Source organism: Lithobates pipiens, unplaced genomic scaffold (genome assembly GCF_037356315.1).
Source record: "Lithobates pipiens isolate NorthernLeopardFrog02 unplaced genomic scaffold, aLitPip1_a1.2 Scaffold_8, whole genome shotgun sequence".
NCBI lineage: Eukaryota > Metazoa > Chordata > Amphibia > Anura > Ranidae > Lithobates > Lithobates pipiens.
In genome coordinates, this window is record NW_027507903.1 from 472,785,971 (window position 1) to 472,809,192 (window position 23,222).

General features: G+C 42.5%; 1 protein-coding gene across 6 annotated transcripts in view; it reads left to right on the forward strand.

Moving 5' to 3' along the window:
* Positions 1–1,577: 1,577 nt before the first annotated feature.
* LOC143960267 (solute carrier organic anion transporter family member 1A2-like) overlaps positions 1,578–23,222 on the forward strand; it is a 56,574-nt gene continuing 34,929 nt past the window's right edge. Inside the window, exons 1-3 of one of the 6 annotated variants that reach the window (XM_077468676.1) lie at positions 1,581–2,578; positions 9,806–9,896; positions 18,131–18,272. In XM_077468676.1, the coding sequence (XP_077324802.1) occupies positions 9,840–9,896; positions 18,131–18,272 (199 nt within the window). In that variant the 5' untranslated portion in view covers positions 1,581–2,578; positions 9,806–9,839. Of the gene's footprint in view, positions 2,579–3,325; positions 3,954–9,805; positions 9,897–18,130; positions 18,273–23,222 lie in introns of those variants that run through there. The other 5 variants (XM_077468674.1, XM_077468675.1, XM_077468680.1 and 2 more) reach the window with 5 other exon arrangements.

The window sequence follows — 23,222 nt, forward strand, 5'->3', positions numbered from 1 at the left end:
AGTTAAATCTGGAGACCAGAGCCATCAGACAACAATTAGAATTACATGAATTAGCAATTGAAAGTATGAGTGCAGCACTGACAGGACTCTGTGAAACTACTGAGGACTATGAGTGCTGTACTTGGATACATAATACCAGTATTGAGGTACCTGATTATTATGACATCATTGCACAACACCGTACGGAAGTAAAGAATTTACAAGAGAAGGCCCGAAATATTGGTCGCGACTGGGATCCGTTTGGTGGAACTTTTAGTTTCTCAGGGTTATTCTCTTGGGTTAAGAAGGCAGCAATGACGATTATAGTGGTGCTCTTATTCGTATTTTTCTTTTATGCATGCTTTAAACTGCTCATGTGCTTTTGCAAGAAAGCCAAGGTAAATGATGCGGAAAAGATGGAACTTTTGTGAAGATAGGTAGATTTAGATCCTTGACATCACCCATCTGTCAGAAAAGCCACTCTTCCTGAATTTTAGATGTTGGTACTGTCCAGGGGGATGGGTGTATACCCCTCTGACAACTCGCGGTCAGGGAGAGTACTCTGGATATAGGCCGACTAGAACTTGTTCAGGTGGACCCAGGGCAAGAGGGAGGGGTGATGTCAAAGGGGGAAATGTAAGGATTAAGGGGTGTCAAAACAAAATGGTTGACCTTATGTCTTACTAAATACATGTATTTTTCTATCCTTCTTTGTAAAATAAGGATTCGTCATCTATTGTCACGTACTCATCAAGAAGAGGCCGCATCAGCCCTAAAAAGCAGTCTACGCCCAGAAGATTGTCTTATCAGCTGATAACACCCGGAGAATTGTCTTTACTTTGAAAATGTTGTTTTTTTTACATTTGCTGATGTTTGCTCTTTTCTGTCTATAAAAGATGTAATAAAGAAGCCTCAGAGCCACAGTCAGTCAGAGACAGTCAGAGTTAACGACGGACTTCTGAGCAGAAATACTGAATAATATCTCTGTGTCTCTTTGCTTGGATAAGAACTCTAACTAACAATTGGGAAACGGTAACATAACCTGACAAATAGGTGACTTGTTGAGGTCACACCTAACACTGTGATCGTTTGGGCTGTGACTATATTCCATTGTTCTAGTGTGGCTGTCTGCCTCGAATATTATGGGATGTGTAAGTGTGTTTGCTGTGGAAGGAGGGAGTGGGATTCCTGCAGAGCAGGAATATTTAGGGGAGACAACAGAATGCTCTCCGGAGGGATTTGACTTTGGCGGCCCTGGATTGCTATGGGAGAGTCTTACAGATTGTTTTGTGTTTGGCGAGGAAGAGGAACCCACCCTTGAAGACCTGCGAGAATACAGAGAGGCTATGCTCAGCTTTGCAGGGGTCTCAGAGCTTAAATCTGACCTGGACTATTTGCTAAGGCAGGAATAGCATCTGGAAAGGGCATACAGGAAACTGCTAGAACAAGTTCAGCAGCATGCCAGAGAATCGGCAGTGGAAATTCAAGAGATTGTTATCTCCAAAGCTGAAGTGCTGACACCAGGGCAGAGCTCTGCTAGCCTCTGCCCAGCACCAACAGCAGCTTCAGCATTCCTGAGAGAAGAGGCAGTTGGCCTTTCTCCCACAATACTGTCAGAGACATGGGATTTTATGCCAGCAGCATCAGTGGAATTACCAGAAACTTCTGCAGCTGAAGCTGAGGGTCCAAGAACTCTTCTCCACACCCATGGCAGTTTGTGAGGCCTGAGGTGAGCAGGTGATGGTTTCTCTTTCGCAGTGCATTTCAGGGAGGGAAAGCAGCCATTCCCCCTCCCTCACAAAGGTCTGTGCACCTGGGACACAATACCAGTGAAAGGGAGTTCCAGCAGCAGACGGTGCCCCAGAATGACGACACCTACCCAGCTGAAGTGCTAGCAACCGGACAGAGGGTCCAAGACCTCTGCCCCACACCTGCGGCAGTTCTGGAGGCCCAGGGTGAGGAGGTGGAGGTCACTCCTGAGCAGCAGATCAGGACCCAAGGAAAGAATGCAATCAGCACCTCACAACTACAGCTTGATCAGGTGTCGGTGGTTGGGCTTGCGGTCTCCACTATCATAAACCCAGCAGAAGTTCTGGCAACCAGGCAGAGTGCTACCAACCTCTGTCCAGCACTAGCAACAACTACAGAGTTCCAGGGAGCCAGGGCAGTCGGCCTCCCTCCCCAACAGTTAGCTGGAGCAGATGGTGTGGGGTTCCCAGCAGAAGTGCTGGCAACAGGGCAGAGTGCTTCTGGTCTCTACCCTCAACTAATAGAAGATGGAGTTCCTGTGGTAGCGGGTGGCACTTTGGTCTCCACTGACACAACCCCAGAAAGTGGTACAACACTGAGGCAGAAGGATGTCAGCCATGCTTTGCAAGCACTGGGGGATTTTCACCTAACAAAAGTGAATGGGACTTCAGTCTCCACTTGTATATCCCAGGGATTCTGGGCAGTCGGCCAGATCCCCAAAAAGAATGATGGAGTGAGCCCAGTCACCCTGTCTTCTCTCCAGCGGCTGAAAGGACTCCAGGGAGAAGGGCCAGTCCCATCCTCTCCCCAGAGGTGGGCATGTTCTCTGAGAGAGGTAGAGGTTGGCTGGGTGAGTAATGCTATGTTTGGGACAATTTATTTGGGGTTCTGTGGGGATACCAGCATTGGGGGACTGGAACTACTGACTAACTCTGGAGTCAACCCGTCTGGGTTCTCTTCCTGTGTTAGTCTGATGCCGAAAGGGCAGATGTGTGACGGGAATCACTTTGGGTGGGGGGCTTGTGCACCTCAGCTTACCTTGGAAAGCTCTGGAATCTCTGTGTCCAGCTTCCCCAGGCCCTCTTATGTATGTAAATCACCCTGTGTCCATTAAGAGTGGAGGGTGACTGAGAACCCCACTATGATCTGTACTAATTGGACTCACTGTACAGCCACACTGCAATGTTGTGTGTGTGTATATATATATATATATTATATGTTGTCTCATTCTGTTGTGGGCTCTTTGCTGTGATCGTTTGGGGTGTGACTGTATTCTATTGTTCTATTGTGGCTGTCTGCCTCGAATATTATGGGCTGTATGTGTTTGCTGTGAGGAAAGAGGGAGGGGGATTCTTCCAACAGCTCTCCATGCTGATAACACTCTTTACTGATGAGTGATTACACCTGACATGTGTGTCTATTGTTATTGGACAGCTTACCCCGCCCTGAATCCAAGGGTGGGGGGGAGTGTCTCTGAGTTGTATATCTGTTGTAACATGTGCTTGAATAAAGGGAGTTTGATGTTTTTCACCCTACATTGTGTTACGACTATTGACTGGGTGGGCTAAAGGGTCTTGGATAGTACTGGTTCTGGACAAAGGAAGCATTTACGGCGGACATAGTCCTGTTGAGGACAAGGGTTCGTCACAGTGATATATGCTGTATATATTCAAGCTATTTGGATTTGAGCAGTTGCTAGATAGTTATTATTATTATTATACAGGATTTATATAGCGCCAACAGTTTGCGCAGCACTTTACAACATGAGGACGGGCAGTACAGTTACAATACAATTCAATTCAATGCAGGAGGAATAAGTTATAGTCACAGTACAGATTTGAGGATATTATGTGATCATTAAAATGATAAATAACTTCAAGTCTTGGAAATATCATCTATGCAATGCTTTGGTGTACAAAGAAGAAAAGTGATTCTAAACAGGAAAAGGTCCAGAATTTCCAAACCAAAGTGTGACATAACAGGTGAACTTTCTGCCATCACACGTCCAGTAAGTTGGAATTTTAATCCCGAGGTTGCCAGGCACAGCCTCATCAGGAAAATCTCACTGTTATGTAATACAATCAGACTCTTGTGCAGTTTTAGGTTTCCACAGAAAATATAACCTTCGAAGCTTAATTCCTTTTCCAAGTTAATTATCAAAAGCTGAGTCAAAGTCCATTGCAGATCTCTACTGCCAATCTCACGTGTCCGGCAGATCCAAGGTTGTAAGTAGCTGCTTATCTTTATTTTTGTGTTTTATACATTGGAAAAAGTTGGGGATTTTTAATGTTAAGATATTCATTCTATAGAAATGTCATGTATACCTGCTGTGTCACCAAGTGATGCACATTGAACTGTGAACAGGACCACAAAGGATTACAATTGTGTCACCTGCTGAATGTAATGAGAGCTGACTTCTTCACAACCATCTAGGATTGTCCTCAGGTGCCCCCACCTAAGGCCAGTGCAACCTATGTGAGAAGACTCAGCTGGAAGCTTTTATCCCTCAAGTCCTGGGAGGATTGCAGCTTCCAGCTGAGGCTTCTCAGACAATTATTTCATTTTTTTGACTGATTCCTTTAAAAAACAAGTTACAGAACTTATTTCCAAAAAAATGTCTTATAGCCTTTATATATCAACAATTGTTCATAAATTATTGTTCTTTTCATACTGCTATGTTACCATTGTGGACCATTGCCGTGTAATTAGCGTTAAAACAGTGACTTGCAATCTTATTTGAAAGCCAGTGTTGACTGGGGGACAATGTAGAAGCACAATCAGGAGACAGGACCAGCATGCTGTTACCCTAACAGGAAGTGCCTGGACAAGGACCTTCATTGCAGGGTCACCTGGAATTATTTGAATGAAAGATGCAGATTCAAAAAGATTGAAAATTAATTTTAGAATCTCATTAACATGTTAAAGTGTCTATGAGATTTTAGTGATTGGGTTTGCATCTACATTACTGGTGCAAAATAGTTAATATGCTGTTCCAATTCTTGGAAGACTCTATACCAGTGATGGCGAACCTTGGCACTCCAGATGTTTTGGAACTACATTTCCCATGATGCTCCACTACACTGCAGAGTGCATGAGCATCATGGGAAATGTAGTTCCAAAACATCTGGAGTGCCAAGGTTCGCCATCACTGCTCTGTACGTTCACAGTTTTCAGGTTTTCATGTCACTGTAACTTCTTTGTTATGTTGCAGTATTTCCATCCCTGTTATTACGGACTAGAAATTGAATTTTGATTATTTGTATCATGTTAAAAAAAATTGTGTTTCCTTTTTTTATTTTTAAAGAGTTATTTGTGTTGTTGAAGCACAAACTGGAGTGAGTATCCATTGGACGCTCTCATTGGTCAGGGAGACTATATGAATACGCTGACCATCGAGAAGCACTTCTTTCTTCTGGGACACCTTACCAGAAGACGAAGCCTCAGATGTGCTTCTCATTGGTCAGCGCAGTCACATGGCTGTATTCAACAATGACCGCTTGCCATTGCAATTAGACATGTGCAATTTGTTTCGTTCCAAATACGTTTTTTAATGAATTTTGACTAATTTGGTTTATTCTAAAAAATCTGAATTAACGAAAAGCGGTTTAACAAATTTTTCGGAATATTGGTGAATTTGAATATTCATAATGCTACCTAAATTCGAAAATATGGAAATTAGAAATTAGAAAAATCCGAAAACCTGAAAAATTTGAAAATCTGAAATAATAACTAACTAATAATAACTTAACTATTACTAACTATTAAATTATAGGTATTGAAATTCCCTTTCAAATTTAGCTGTTAGCAGTGTTAATTTTGTCATAAAATTTCTATTTAGTTTTAGTCTTAGAACTAAAATGGCATTTTAGTTTTAGTCCCATTTTAGTCTTCTGCAAGTGTTTTAGTTTTAGTTATAGTCTTTGATTAAAATGGCATTTTAGTTTTAGTCCCATTTCAGTCATCGTATTTTAGCCGACTAAAATCTCCAGTACATTTTAGTCTAATAAAATAATGTTAATCAATTAAAATCGAATGTGCACAGTATACAGCCCACTACCCTCTGGCACAATACACAGCCCCCCACCTTCTGCACAATACACAGCCCCACACCCTGTGCACAATACACAGCCCCCCACCTTCTGCACAATACACAGCCCCACACCCTGTGCACAATACACAGCCCCCCACCTTCTGCACAATACACAACCCCCCACCCTGTGCACAATACACAGCCCCCAACCTCTGCACAATACACAGACCCCCAACCTTTGAAGCACAATACACAGCCCCCACCCTCTGCACAATACACAGCTCCCCACCCTCTGCACAATACACAGCCCCCCTGTATTCCCAAGAGACCCCCAGTTTCCTGGGACAGCACTGCCAGCATACTCTAAAGTTAAGAATAAATTACTGCCAGCCCTTTCTCATACACAACTCCTCCTGTGTCACTCTCATTGTAAATTAAAGTCTCTAAATATACCTAAATAGCTTCTTGCATGGACCTGGCCACATGACGGCTCTCCTCTGATGTTTCATAAATGGTCACATGATAACTCTCCTCCTCCAATCTAAAGCAACACTCAGAGGAGGAGGAGCGGAAAGAGGAGAGCGAGAACGCAGCTATTCAGGTATTTAAAAGCTTCAGCTTACAATGGGAGTGATACAGGAGGAGGATCGGTGTAGGGGAATGGGCTGGCAGTGATTTTTTCCTAACTTTAGACTTTGCTGGCAGTGCTGTCTAAGGGCAGGGAGAGGCGAGGCAGCCAGCTTGACCACCCCCCCAATGTGCATCACTCGGGCGGACCGCCCGATCCCCGGGCCCTGTTGGTAAAAACAAATATCGGCGTATAACACACATGCACTGTGTTATACGCCAATAAATACAGTAGTTCATGAGGGTAAACATCCCTCCTTGCCATTAACGTCCCCTTTTTGTTCCTTAATGAAAACGGATTTGATTTTCGGCATAGTCTTCGTCAGTTGACGAAAATGTGCCATACTTTTAGTTTAGTTTTTGTCACTGTAAAAAAGCCACTGCCGAAAATGTTTTCGTTGACGAAATTAATACTGGCTGGCTTATACAAATTTATCCGAAGTTACATATTATTTGAAATAACGAATGCCGTATTTAAACGAATGGAACCTAACAAATTAATAATAATAAATAACAATGATAATAATGAATACTTTTTATTATTATTATTTATTATTAATTTGTTGCGTTCCATTTGTTTAGATGTGGCATTCGTTATTTTGGATAATTTGTAACTGTGGATAAATTCGTATTCACTATGTACACTACAGCCAAATTTGAAAGGAAATTCTAATACCTATAATTTAATAGTTAGTTATTATTAGTTAGTTATTCTTTTGAATTTTCTGATTTTCATTCTTATTTTGGGATTTTCGAATTTTCGAATTTACAAATTTTCAAATTTATGAATTGCAATCATAACGAATGACTCAAAAAAAAACCCCCAAAAAAAACAAATGAAACGGAAACGAAAATGAACACATTTTTCGGGAAAGCACATGTCTAATTGCAAGCATTATGATGGGTACTCCATCCAGGGGTGTGTTTTGTGGTGTGTGGTGTATGGACCACTACACCAGCAGCAGGGAGCATTAGAGTCACTTGGTGCAGCAGGGTCTGGAGGAGTGGCCAGCATATTTGGAGTTAGCTCACCTTTTTTTATATTTGTGAAAGGTGAATTTACTCTTTAACCGCTTGCCAACCAGCTGCCGCAGTTGTACTGTGGGAACATGGTTCGGCTACGCGAATCACCATCATGTTACGCTGCTTCTTTTTGTGGCAACTAGGGGCCGTCGGAGGCACCCGCGTGCCTGCTGCTCGTCCCCAGAGCCGATGCGAGTGTGAAAACACAGAGATCCCGGTTCTCTGAGGGGAGAAGAGACAGATTGTGTGTTCATACAAAGTATGAACACTGATCTATCTCTTTCCCTAGCAATCCCATCGCCCCATCAGTTAGAACACGTAGCAGGGAACACAGTTTTTACAGTAATCAATGCATTTTTATAGCACTGATCACTGTATAAATGCCAATGGTCCCAAAAATGTGTCAAAATTGCGTCCGTCATAATGTCGCAGATCGCCACCATTACTAGTAAAAAAAACGCTCTTTTTTTGTATATGTAGCACTAACCCCCAAAGGACCTGCTGGTTTTATTTGGGCTTACCGTTACCTTCTCCTCCTTGATTTGTGTCTAGGGGTGTCCCGTGGTAGATGGCCCAGTAACTTTAGAGACTGACGACAGATCCGCATAAAGGGATTTTTATTTGCAAAAACATAGTCAACTAACAGTCTCTTAAAATAGGATCAGAGGGTTAGGAAGAAAGTTCAGGTACTCTTAGCCCTTGTACACACGGTCGGAGAATCCGTCGGAATGTGTCCTATCGGACCGTGTTGTCGGATAATCCGACTGTGTGTGGTATGCATCGGACTGTTTCCGTCGGAATATCCGTCGGACCAAATTTTCAAACTTGCTGGAAATATTTTCCGACAAACTGGTCCGATAGAACATACTCCGATCATGTGTAGAGAATTCCGATCGGGCAAAGTGCCACTCATGCTCAGATCAAATTCCTACATCAAAGCTATTGGCTACTAGCCTGAACGTAGTCCCATCATAACAAAATTACGTCATCACGTTCTGAAAGATCGGATTTTTCGACAACTTTGTCCGACCGTGTGTATGCAACAGTTTCGGACAAGATCCGCCGAACCAAATCCGACGGATTTGGTTGTCGGAATCTCCGACCGTGTGTACAAGGGCTAACTGTCAAAGTCAATAATGAAGGACTTGTTTACTTTGACTAAATCCATAGAATAGCCATTCACAACTGGATGTTCACTCAAGTTGGATAGTCCCTCTCTCACAAGGCCTAGCAGCCAACAAGGTGCTTAAATCAGGAACAAAACTCTGCCACAGACGTTGTTGTAGAACATACAGGAATAAGTCTCGGCCACAGACGTTGTTGTAGAACATGCAGGAAACTAAAACTTGTAGAACATACGTGTGATGCCTGGATCTTCAGCCAGCATGGCGATACCAACGAGACTGGATTCACTTAGGTACTTCAGCCCTTCCAGGCTCTTGCTAAGAAGCCAACCCATATGTGGCCTTCTTCTGAAGAGTCCTCCCCTGGATAGCTACGAAGTTACTGGGCCTCTCCAACTACCGGAGACGGCACTGGACCACCTCGGAATCCTTCTTTAGTTTCCTTGCCTCTGGCTAGCCAGCCCCGAGACATTAAGTCGGGTGGATCCGCACCCCTGGCCATAGCCTTCCTGGGGGCTGGTCAGGAGGACCAGGACCACAGAGTCAGAACATACTTCTGGACCGGATCCCCAAACCATGTGACATCCGCATCTTAAGTACCCACTCCCAGGAAGCACAGCAAGAGTGACACTCCCACTGGGCGGGCACCGAGAGAAGGTAACCTTAAAGCACCCAACCAGACTGTGGTTCCATGCCTGCCAGAAGAGACAGTGCCCCCTGTGGCCAGGCTGAACATTCTATAGTCCAGTCAGACTGATGCTGAGGTCCAAATTTGGAACAATTGTACCCAAACCAAACTGCAGTTTAGGTGTAACATTAACTTTCAAAACATAGTCACACAGTCTGTGTTCCATCACCTGCAGTGGATCAGAAAGGAGACATCCAGGGTCTAATAGACCCTGGGTGTCTTTATAAAGAGAGCCTGTCACCCATATATACTATCACATAGGGGGCTATTGGTCCCCTATGTAATAGCAATAAAAGTTATGTAAAAATAAATAAAAATGAAACCAAAAATGTTTTAAGTATATAAGGAGACATATAAAAAAAAATGTAAAAATGGCTCCAGGACTCCGGGGGGGGGGGGGGGGGTGCAGTGGTGGGAGGAAGATGTGGCAGGAGGAAGATGGGGAGGAAAGATGTCCTTTGTCTAAGTAGACAGAAATCCTTGCACCGGCTCTGAAAGGGTGAGTGTAATACTTTGACAGGAAGGCTCCCATTACAATTGATTGTTTTTTTTGGTCACCTCTTGCTGTCATTTGTTTTCTTGCAGAAAATACATTTTTGAAACAGACTAAAAATTTAGCATGACACAATCTTCAACTGCCCCGACACGGCGAAAATGTCACCTGTCCAAACTGAAGGTAGGTTACCACAAACAGAACTGAGAATTATGAGACTGTTACATAGCAATCTGTATCGTTACTCATTATTGAATGTGCATATTGTATTGCTGCACCTACAGAGTCTGACGCCTTCCTGATCTCTGCAACCTGGTCCTTTTTGTCATCATGGAATCTCTGATCAGATATGTACCTGTAAATCCCAAATCCAGTACTATCAAATAGTAAATACTGACTATTTCTTAGCACTGTCACATTTGTGGAGCATATAATAAGCATGTCTAGGAACATGCCTGCTTTTCCCAGAGATGTTGGATTTTCCTTAGGCTACAGGATCTTCAGGTTTCATTCTCCACCTGCCCTCTGTTTGGCAGAAGTGACAGCAGCATCACTCCTGTCTGGAAAAGCAAGGGCCTTTATAGCTACTAGATGGAGGATTCTTCCCTCTCCTCCCTCCAGTAGCAGCCTAGGGGGAGGGGGTGCCTACTGAACACAGGCCTCCTTCTCAGTGTGGGTGCCTGCTGGGCAGGTCACATATGACATGAATATAGTCAGGTCCTCCACCGCCCATGCCACCCCTATTCTCAGGCTCATTCATTTACAAAAATCCCCAGATATGCATATAAGATGATAATAGCAGAAAATATACTGTAATTGCTTTGGCTGAATATTCATCTTTATGTGTGCATTTTTTAAATTTGAGCAGGAGTTTTGTCATGTGTTGACATACCCTGACATTCCCATCAAAAAAACATATAAGGAGTGCTGACAGAACAATCAAATTGGGGTGTAACTAGGGTTGCCAACTGTCCAGGATTCACCCGGACAGTCTGGGTTTTAAATCATGTGTCCGGGTTTCAAGCGGGCTGAAACCCGGAAACACTATTCATACAGGAATGTGGCTCAGAACAGGGCCTGACAGGAGTGTGGGGGGGCAATATACACGCCACATTACTATTCTCTTTGGAGCGTCCATAGGTGTCCTAGGTCTGTTACAATCCCATAATGTATGCTAAAAAAAAACTGTGCGCCGTTAAGTGTTCGGGTTTGGCTTGAAGAAAAAGTGGCAACAATAGGTGTAACCCCGAATCCCCCTTCAGGCTGAGTCACACTGGACCTACTAAAAGCCGGCAAACAGATTCTGTCAGGGTCCCAACTTCATAAAGCTGAATGCAAAGATTTGAGCATGTTGTGGCTGATTCTCTGGTCTATGGCTGCTGCTTTAGAGATCATCCCAAAAACACTGCAATAAACCTCAAGTCTACCAGCATGGCGGGGTAGCTGGATTTGGATGATGGCATTTTAGTTATTCCAGTGGAATGGATTTGTTGGTTTAGTATAGACAGGAGAGGTGCCAGGAGAGGTGCCACCTATAATTATCGGTTAAACACTGTACATTCTTACCCTTGAAAGAGTCACTATTTTCACGGTTCCCTGTTCCCAGATCCCATGGCCCTGGAAGAAGTACCAAGCTCTCTGACACAACCGGGCTGAAGAGAGGATATTTATTGTGTCAATATATACCGTACAGTATAAACTGTATATGCAGCAACCAGAAATATGGGAATGGCAACAGATCCTCAAACATATATTTAAAACAGCAGCAAACAGAGTATACAGTTGGTAAACAAATATATATATATATATATATATATATATATATATATATATATACATATATATATATATATATATATATATATATATATACAGTATCTCACAAAAGTGAGTATACCCCTCACATTTTTGTAAATATGTTATTATATATTTTCATGTAACAACACTGAAGAAATTACACTTTTCTACAATGTAAAGTAGTTAGTGTACAGCTTGTAGAACAGTGTAAATTTGCTGTCCCCTCAAAATAACTCAACACGCAGCCATTAATGCCTAAACTGCTAGCAACAAATGTGAGTACACCCCTAAGTTAAAATGTCCAAATTGGCCTCAATTAGCCATTTTCCCTCCCCGGTGTCATGTGACTGATTAGTGTTACAAGGTCTCAGGTGTGGATGGGAGCAGGTGTGTTACATTTGGTGTTATCACTCTCACTCATACATACTGGTCACTGGAAGTTCAACGTGGCACCTCATGGCAAAGAACTCTCTGAGGATCTGAAAAAGGAATTGTTGCAACATGGTGGCCAAGATCATACAGCAGTTCATCAGGACAGGTTACACTCAGAACAGGCCTCTCCATGGTCGACCAAAAAAGTTGAGTGCACGTGCTCAGCATCATATCCAGAGGTTGTCTTTGGGAAAGAGACGTATGAGTGCTGCCAGCATTGCTGCAGATGTTGAAGGGGTGGGGGGTCAGCCTGTCAGTGCTCAGACCATACGCTGCACACTGTATCAAACTGGTCTGCATGGCTGTTGTCCAAGAAGGAAACCTCTTCTAAAGATGATGAACAAGAAAGCCCGCAGTTTGCTGAAGACAAGCAGACTAATGCCCCATACACGCGGTCGGACATTCCGACAACAAAATCCGTTGGATTTTTTCAGACGGATGTTGGCCCAAACTTGTCTTGCATACACACGGTCGCACAAAGTTGTCGGAAAATCCGATCATTCAGAATGCGGTGACATATAACACGTACGACGGGACTATAAAGAGGCCAGTAGCCAATAGCTTTCGTCTCATAGTCTATTCTGAGCATGCGTGGTACTTTTTCCGTCGGAATTGTCTACACGCGATTGGAATTTAAACAATTGGATTTTGTTGTCGGGCAATTTTAGATCCTGCTCTCAAACTTTGTGCGTTAGAAAATCCAATGGAAAAAGTCTGATGGAGACCACACACAATGGGATTTTCCTACAACATGATCCGATCGCACAATCCAACCGTGTGTATGGGGCATGAGGACATGGATTACTGGAACCATGTCCTGCAGTCTGATGAGACCAAGATAAACTTATTTGGTTAAGATGGTGTAAAGCGTGTGTGTTTCACTTAGGGGTGTACTCACTTTTGTTGCCAGCGGTTTAGACATTAATGGCTGTGTGTTGAGTTATTTTCAGGGGACAGAAAATTTCACACTGTTGTACAAGCTGTACACTCACTACTTTACATTGTAGCAAATTGTAATTTCTTCAGTGTTGTCACGTGAAAAGATATAATAAAATATTTACAAAAATGAGGGGTGTACTCACTTTTGTGAGATACTGTATATATCAAATACACTGCCACTAACTTAATAATTTGCCTGCTTAATCTAAATCAAGCTATCTCTCCATCCACACCAACAACACTACACAGGGCCGCTATGTAGCCTGTTTTATACAGAGTGGGGCATATCCTTAGTCCCCCTGAGCCATGAATGGCCAAAGGCACCCTGCTTTTGGCCAATTATGGCTCTCTAAGCAGAGAGCACTGGGATTGGCCAAAGCATGCAGGTCAGGTGCATGCTTTGGCCAATCATCAGACGTCAATGCACTGAGATCTTGCTGTGCATTATGGAGCTTTCCTAATTTTCCGTGAACGCCCCGCAATGTTTGCTCTTCGGTGAATGGGCGCACAGCCGATGTTCGAGTCGAACGCATGTTCAACCAGAACATCAAGCTCATTCCTAGTCGTGCACTCAACAAATTTGGCCTTGATGGATGAGTGGCAAGAAGAAAGCCATTGTTGAAAGAAAGCCATAAGAAGTCTTGTTGTCAGGTTGTGAGAAGCCATGTGGGGGACACAGCAAACATGCGGAAGAAGGGGCTCTGGTCAGATGAGATCAAAATGTAACTTTTTGGCCTAAAAGCAAAACTCTATGTGTGGAGAAAAACTAACACTGCACATCACCCTGAAAACACCATCCCCCCTTTGAAACATGGTGGTGGCAGCATCATGTTGTGGGGATGCTTATCTTCAGCAGGGACAAGGGAGCTGCTCAGAGTTGATGGGAAGATGGATGGAGCCAAATCTTAGGCAATCTTAGAAGAAAACCTTTAGAGTCTACAAAAGACTCGAGACTGGGGTGGAGATTCACCTTTCAGCAGGACAACAACCCTAAACATACAGCCAGAACTACAATGGAATGATTTAGATCAAAGCATAGTCATGCGTTAGAATGGCCCATTTAAATCCAGACCTAAATTGTCCAGACCTAAATCCAATTGGGATTGTGTGGCAAGACTTGAAAATTACTGTTCACAGATGCTCGCCATCCAATCTGACAGAGCTTGAGCTCTTTTGCAAAGAAGAATGGACAAAAATTTCACTCTCTAGATGTGCAAAGCTGGTAGTGAAAAAGACTTGCAGCTGTAATTGCAGCGAAAGGTGGTTCTGTAGCACTACCCCCTTGGGGACTGCTTGTGTTTAAGGGGCCATCAGCACCTTCATGACTCTGGGAACATTCCGACCCACCTGACACTCTTGGTTCAGACATCTTTGCACCACCTTAGAGTAATAAGTCAATCCACTCAATGAGTTTATAGTCTAATAACGTTTACTGACTAGTTCAAAGAGGAATTTGTTGCATAAAGAGGTAATGCATAAACTGAACTTCGGCTTACAGTCCTAGTTCAGAAGAAGAATTCCCCCGAATAATACAAGGTAAACAGTCTGGAGATAACAATATCTTATATACACATATGTACAATGGAGCACCACTGGAACATGACCTGAAAGGATAAGCAAGCGTTAAGACATTTCATTACATTAAGACAATTCCAGCAAGACTTCTAATGAGGAAACCCAGGCTGGCCTATTCAACTTTAAGCTTAATAAAAGCTCAATTGAACAAGAACAGTATGAGGACCCTTTAGGTAGTAATGACAGCAATGCAGGCCTGATGATCTTCGCTAGCAGTTGAAGCTCGTTAACTCGTTAACTATATCCAATAGGGTGCAGTTACAAGGCAATGATGTTTCTTGTAAAGATCGATGCAACAGGTGTATATGTACAATGTTCAAATAGAGATGCAGTAAAGTGTTTCCCCAGGGTAAAGCTGTCTGTGCACAGTGTCCCAGTGAAGTAACAAGAAAAGGTTTGTAGAGGTGGGCAATGGCCCTCTTACCAATGACCAGGCCGATTTAATGCCTTCTGAACAGTGATTCCAGGAGGGATGTCTTTGCAGCGGTTCCGCTCATGATGATCATCCAATGAACAGCACAAGCGCGGGTTGTCGGATTATGAGGGTGATGCTGAGAAGATGTCTGATGATCAGCAAGCAGGGATGGCAGGGCCGGAATGTCATGCACCGTGTAGTAAGCCACGACCTCACCCTCTCGGAACAGAGGGGTCCATCACACGCCAAGCCCAGGAGGAAAAGAGCGTTGGGTGCGTTAGGGTTGTTCATTTTTCCAAAGATGTGATTTCCATATGACTTTGCTTACTCCCCGAGTCTCAGTGATATAAAAGATATATATGCCAAATTTCAAGAAGATTGGATAATATTTAGGGATTGCACACATTGATCACTTTTATCAAAGTAAAGTCTGTGGGCTTCACTTGATAAGAAGTCATATACAACAATGCTGGATGAAGAAAGTCCCATTCAAGGCTTTCTAGAAGAACAACGAGTAAAAATGATTAACTACATCCAAAATGTCCTAAAAGACGGAAGTCATCCAAGAGTAGACTACAAAGTTATTACAACAGTTATTACAACTCTCATTCCTGTACCTAGGAGGTTGGTCTAAAAATGACTTCAGTTTCAGGATCCCAGGGGCACTGCATCAAGCAAGGTGGATGGCAAAGGCAATATATGCACTTAAAATTTTCCTCTTCACTAAACAGTTGAATATTCCTCAGCGACAATTGGAAGGATTGAAAACGGGTTTCACATTTTATCAGCCTCATATATGTTCGCTTTTGGCATGAGGCAATTGTAAGTCTATGGGCTCCAAAGAATGATTTGGATATGTTACAGCTTTTGAGCACTTACCCAGATGCAGACTTCGAAAAATGTGCTCTCACAGTTGCTAAGAGACACCTTTGGTATCTGTCAGAAACAAACATAGGATTGGCTTTTTTGGACGAACGTATTACTCAGGCTGTTAAGGAAAATATTAAAAAAAATTTGAATTCTAGAATTTTAGAATTCAAACCTGCAAAGAAAAAGGAAGTGAAACGATTAGAGGGTAAAAACATGTTTTTTGAAGGAAAAGACCTGAGCTATTTCGTTACTAATAAAACAAAGACGTTATTTGAATTATTTGGGATCCACGACGTAACAGAATACAAGGGATTGCATCATTCAAAGTTGATTAATATAACACATGTTTTGCCTATCATATTACCTATTAATCATAGTGTATACTTTTAATAGTATTTTAAGTTTGTGATTTATAGTTTTCACAATAAAAGACTTAACATTGAAAAATCATATTTTTGGCCTACTTTTACAAAACAGATCAAAGAGTGCAACCTCACCTAAATATTATCCAATCTTCTTGAAATTTAGCATATATATCTTTTACATCACTCAGACTCGGGGAGTAAGCAAAGTCTGCAAAAATGTTACAGTTTATTTTTTTCCATCAGAAAATGAAACACCCTCTCTGATCTCTTTTATGCTCTGCCCAGCATTCCTCCTGGTGATAGCAGGGGTCCCTGGGCTAATGAAGTCCAGCTGCATAATCATATAGAGCAATTGCCATTATGAGGGACTACTAATCCCACAGTCCTTTTTGGGTCGACTCACAAATATGAGGTCAATTAGTGATTCTGGGCACTAGAGGGACAATACGGAAATGACGGGGAATTGCTATGCTTTGAAATTGCAATCCACATTGCTACACTTCACAATTATGTGCCAATTTGTGTTGGTCCATCAAAAAAATCCCAATAAAATACATTTATGTTTTTTGGTTGTAATCAAAATGTGGAACATTTCAATGGGTATGAATACTTTTTCAAGGCACTGTATAATGTGATATACCGGTGATAATAAGTTAATAACCCAGAGCCTTAAACCCTATACTGGGGATGGTCCTGTCTAAGGGCAATGTCTCCCAGAATGTATTAAAGCCTGCTGACCATGACACTGAGGCCCAGATTGTCTTGATCTTTCCCCAGCCTGGAGTGGCTCGTCAGTCAACAGCAGGCTGAAAATGGGTCACAGAAATGCAGAACAAATTTAATTCCTGTGATCCACAGAAGTACAGCCAAATGAGCTTTGGTTTTACTTCTCCTTTAAGCTGGCAATACACTATTAGTTTAATTTTGTTGAGTCAATGGTCCCCCCGCTGGGACATTGTATTCTGACCGTGGCTTCCACTTCTGTTAGAATACACTGATCATTAGCTGCAGCGGCTGATTGGGAAGAGAGTTTTCCAACTTGTCCATTCGATTACATTATCAACTTTTGTTGAACAGGGACAGCCACATACTGATCAAAATATGTTTGTTCCCTGCCAAATAGGCCTAATTTCAAACAGTATATGGATGGCTTTATCGTGAATGAAGCTAACCTGAAATAATATACAGTATCTGATGACAACCCTATTTTAAGTCTATTAAAAGACACTTTAAGCCCATTCTCAGCCTGTTCTTTAAGCCCGTTTTCTGCTGTTCGTTCTGTTTATGTCACTTCAGTCAGTGGAAAATGTAAGACAATTCCTGTTAAATGGAGGAGGTTTCCATTCTTCGAACTATACTATACTGCCCACTGAGTATAAGGCCCCCTTCACACTGAGGCACTTCTAAACTGCTAGTAAAACACTGAGCGCTTTTGAAGAGCTTTTCAGGCACTTTTGAAGAGATTTCCATCCATTTCAATGGAGAAGGATGTTTTTTCATCGCCCTGCCAGCACACTGCTCCAGTGTGAAAGTATTCATTGATTTGAATGGAAATAGGTTTTCGCAAGTTTTTCAGGCGCTTTTTTTAGCCTGAAATTGCCTTAAAGGCGCCTCAGTGTAAAAGGCTATACTATAGATCCAGAGGAAGTGAATGAGTTCACATGGAAAGAATTCTTGAGTCATGATTACTGATTATGTGCCATATACATGTTGTAGATACACAATTAGGGCAATAAGATACAATTTCAGTATAATTGCAGCGCCGTTCTGTGACCTGAGGTGTGGCTGCACAAATGACACAGTGACAGCCAAATTGTTGTTTTCTCAGCACATTTCTGTGTCAGCAATTAGGAAGTCATTTATCTAAGGTTAGGCTTTTCCTGGTGCTGCAGAACTACAAGTGCCAGCATTTCGGCTACATGAAGAGAGGAGTGTCAGACCTCAGAGACTAGTTCTCCTTTATTACCCCTCATTACTACTTGCCCTCATGAGATTTATCATGGTGTCTTTCCCTGTACTTTCAGGTTTTTCTCATCTCCTTGTCCTTTGCCTACATCACCAAATCTTTGGCACTTGTCTATTCCCGCAGCATGATCACCCAGATAGAGAGACGTTTTAATATCCCCTCCAAGCTGGTCGGGGTCATCGATGGCAGCTTTGATATTGGTAAATTTTATAATATGTTACAAAACTATAGGCCTGGGTCACTGATGGGGTCCAGAGATTTGTGAATAAGATGTCCAAGAGTGTGAAATGTGTATTTGCGATTTAGATGGTAGGTTCAGACACATCCGGTGTGGTTTTGAGTAATTCAGGTGCAAATTTTTTCATCTTTTTGATTACAAACTTTTTATTGAAAAGATATTGTTAACAAACATGAATCATATGGAAGGATGTCAATTACATATGATATACATATGTGTATAAATGATTGAAAAGGATAGACTTTCATGCATGTGTTATAGATATAATATACAATATGTTAAACTCTATCACGCAATAAACAATACACAGAAAACTTTCGATAAAAAATAGAACCCATGGTTCGTCTATAAAACTTCTTTAGATGCATAGATTACATTGGTAGATTTAATTCTATATGACCCTTACTCTTAGCTACCGTATATTAGCTGCTCTTAATATTTTACACATTTTATTTCGCTTTGATTTTTTTTAATTTCTATTTTTATTTTCCTCTCATTTGATTTTACAATTTATATTTATTTTCTTACTAATCTCCTTTTTTAAATTCTTTTTTTTTTTTTTTTATCTTTTTATTGGTTTTATAGCAAACATACAGCAGTGGATGTGCCCACACGGCCTCATCCACATCCGGGCCATAAGGCCCACAGTTATCTAACAACAATCTTAAACTTACTAACAAACAATCCCCTTCCCCCCCCCCCCCCTTCCCCGTCACATCTCGACCGTTCTACGGATTCTCATTTTCTTTTTTTTTTCCAATATTTTTATTCAAAATTTTCGACAAGAGAAATTACAAGTTCAGTATCTGACAATGAAGATACTTAAAAGTACAAGAAAACAATACGAAACAATTAAAGTAGAGAGACGAAGAAGGAAAAACTGGCAGTACATGTGTAAAGTTGCGAGGGCACTTCAAATAGTTGGATTCTCATTTTCTTTAGGGTCTTGTATATGTAGAAATATCACATAGATCTATCCCACCATTTTAGGGGGTGATTTCCCCCCGGACTACGCCATTGAGTTCCAGACCGATAAAATCTCGCCTAATTTGTGTCCAGATCAACAGGCCTCAGGCTATCACCCTATCCCACAGTAGTGCTGGAATTAAACCATGAATGCCATATTTTGTCAAATTTCCGCAAACAACCCCTACTTTCATATGTGGCCTTGTAATAAGGTAGCATTGTATTTACCAAGCCCTTCCAGGCTGAGAGGCACGGAGCCTCTGTTTTTTTCCATGTCAATAAAATAGCTTTCTTAGCGTAAAAGAACAAGACATTAAGCAGTGTTCGCATGGCCCTTGTAGGAACCACTTCCTTTTTTAAATTCTTATTAAGTTCTTATTATGTCTAAACTCATATATTATACAAATAATCTTGAACCAACATGAAGCTTCGACTGCGGCCTCCCTGGACATGTGTGAACCGGCTCCATTGAAATCTGCTACGATATATATATATATATATATACAGAATCTCACAAAAGTGAGTACACCCCTCACATGTTTGCAAATATTTTATCATACCTTTTCATGTGACAAGACTGAAGAAAATACACTTTGCTACAATGTAAAGTAATGAGTATACAGCTTGTATAACAGTATTAATTTGCTGTCCCCTCAAAATAACTCAACACACAGCTATTAATGTCTAAACCGCTGGCAACAAAAGTGAGTAATCCCCTAAGTGAAAATGTCCAAATTGGGCCCAATTAGCCATTTTCCCTCCCCGGTGTCATGTGAATCATTAGTGTTACAAGGTCACAGATGTGAATGGGGAGCAGGTGTGTTAAATTTGGTGTTATTGCTCTCACTCTCTCATACTGATCACCTCATGGCAAATAACTCTCTGGAGATCTAAAAAAAAAAAAAGAATTGTTGCTCTAAAAAAAGATGGCCTAGGCTATAGGAATATTGCCACAACCCTAAAACTAAGCTGTAGCACGGTGGCCAAGACTATGCAGCAGTTTAACAGGACAGGCTCCACTCAGTCCAGGCCTCGCCATGGGCGACCAGAGAAGTTGAGTGCACGTGCTCAGCGTCATATCAAGAGGTTGTCTTTGGGAAATAGAGGTATGAGTGCTGCCAGCATTGCTACAGAGGTTGAAGGGGTGGGGGGTCAGCTTGTCAATGCTCAGACCATACGCCACACACTGCATCAAATTGGTCTGCATAGCTGTCATCCCAGAAGGCAGCTTCTTCTGAAGATGATGCACAAGAAAGCCCACAGTTTGCTAAAGACAAGCAGACGAAGGACATGGATTACTGGAACCATGTCCTATGGTCTGATGAGACCAAGATAACCTAATTTGGCTCAGATTGTGTCAAGCGTGTGTGCAACCAGGTGAGGAGTCTGTCTTGCCTACAGTCAAGCATGGTGGTGGGACTGTAATTGTCGGGGGGCTGCATGAGTACTGCTGGCACTGGGGAGCTACAGTTCATTGAGGGAACCATGAATGCCAACATTTACTGTGACATACTGAAGCAGAGCATGATCCCCTCCCTAAACCCTATTGAGCATCTGTGGGGAATACTCAAACAGAAGGTGAAAGAGCGCAAGGTCTCTAACATCCACCTGTGATGTCGTCATGGCAGAGTGGAAGAGGACTCCAGTGGCAACCTGTGAAGCTCTGGTAAACCAAGAGGGTTAAGGCAGTGCAAGAAAATAATGGTGGCCACACAAAATATTGACACTTTGGGCCCAATTTGGACATTGAAATTTCTTCAGTATTGTCACATGAAAAGATGTAATAAAATATTTACAAAAATGTGAAGGATGTACTCACTTTTGTGAGATACTGTATATATATTTATTTTTTATTTTTTTTGCCTGCAGATACTCTTTACCAAGCTATCAGAGGTCTATTAGACCCCTGATGTCTCCCATGTGTCAATTTAAAACAAATCAGAGACAGAGAATCGATGATCCGTACGTGAGCTGGCTTGAAGGTGAGAACCTTGCAGGTATTCTGGTCACAGAGGAGATTAATGAAAAGCAGTTCACTGATCTTCTCCTGCTTACCATACTGTTCAACTCTCACTACAGAATGGCTGCCAAAGTGACAGCTCTGTCCTGCACATAGTTTTGACTGAGCATCTGTCAGTGTAATGTGCAGGCTTGGGCTGTTTATTTGAAGTGCTACCATAGCGTGAAAGCTCTCTTATAATCCAGTCCCCCACTGGCAAAACACAAATTGGGGTTAAATATTATATACTTATTGTAAGGGATCTTCCCGGGGTAGGGTGTGTTTGGAGACAGTTCACAGCAGACTTGGAATTTATAAAGCAGATCTTGGCGTTTATTCGTGGTACAAACAGTCCAGCAAACAAAATATACAGCAACACCGTGCTTTCTAAGTACAACAAAAATAAAAGTCCTAGCCCGGCTGGGCGCTTACTAACAGGTTCTGCTCACCTATCTGACACTTACAAACACAGCGTCTTTCACCTGGATATCGCAGGGTGGGTTTTAGCTCCAGCAGTGGCAGTGCTTGCAGCTTCCTTCAACACACAGATTGTTCATTCCCTGGCTGAGCAGCAATCACCTGCAGACCCTACAGAGCCTTTAGCTTCCCAGGCTAATTAGGATCCAAGCTCACCTGATCCCAAACCCAGAACTGGATCGGGGGATGTGGAATGACAGGTCCCTCTACCAAACCTACCTGCCATTCCATATAAACCCAGGCCCGGCAAAATTAAATAACAACTCAGCAGCATATCGCTGCTGAGAAACTGATCCATCCTGGATTTACCATCTCACACTGTGTAGCAACCTAGGTGAGATGTACACCCCCTCGATCACTTCTCCAGTGACATGTCTACATATCCCCCCCCTCTTTTTCAGACCGGAGGGCTGAGCCTTTTGTCCCCACAGACAACTTACCCTTGACAATGCGTCAGCATTTGCCTGTAATTTCCCTGGCCTGTGTTCCACAGTGAAATTAAAGTTTTGTAGGGAGAGAAACCATCTAGTCACTCTTGCATTTCTCTCCTTGTTTAACTTCATCCATGTTAGGGGGGCATGGTCTGTCACCAACTTGAATTTCCTGCCTAGCAAGTAATACTTTAAAGATTCTAGGGCCCACTTCACTGCCAAACATTCTCGCTCCACAATGGCATAATTTTTCTCGGCCGGGGTTAGTTTTCTACTCAAGTACGTCACCGGATGCTCCTCACCATTCACTACTTGTGAGAGTACTGCACCTAAGCCTGTGCTAGAGGCATCTGTCTGGACCAGAAATTCTCGCCTGAAATCGGGGGTGACTAACACAGGTGGTTGGCACAAGGCAGACTTAAGGCTTTGGAAAGCCTCCTCGGCCTCTGGGGTCCACGTGACCATTGCTGTCTTTCCGCCCTTTGTCAAGTCAGTTAGCGGAGCAGCAACTGATGCAAAGTTCGGCACAAATCTACGGTAATAACCCGTAATACCCAGGAAAGCTCTAACCTGTTTCCTTGTCAGGGGTCTAGGCCAATTCTGTATTGCCTCAATTTTATTTAGCTGTGGCCTAACCAATCCTCTTCCAACAATGTAGCCCAGATATTTGGCCTCTTCTAGGGCTAGAGCACACTTCTCGGCATTTATGGTCAACCCTGCATCACTTATGGCATCCAACACGGCCTGTACCTTACAGAGGTGACTTTCCCAATCAGGGCTAAAAATGACCACATCATCGAGGTAGGCGGCTGAGTAATCACGATGTGGTCGCAGAATCAAGTCCATCAACCTCTGGAAAGTTGCAGGCGCTCCATGTAACCCGAACGGCATCACTACATACTGGAATAGCCCATCAGGGGTGGAGAAAGCAGTTTTCTCTTTAGCCTCGTCAGAAAGTGGAATCTGCCAATAGCCCTTTGTGAGATCGAGGGTGGTTATGTACCTGGCGTTACCCAACTTCTCAATCAACTCATCTACC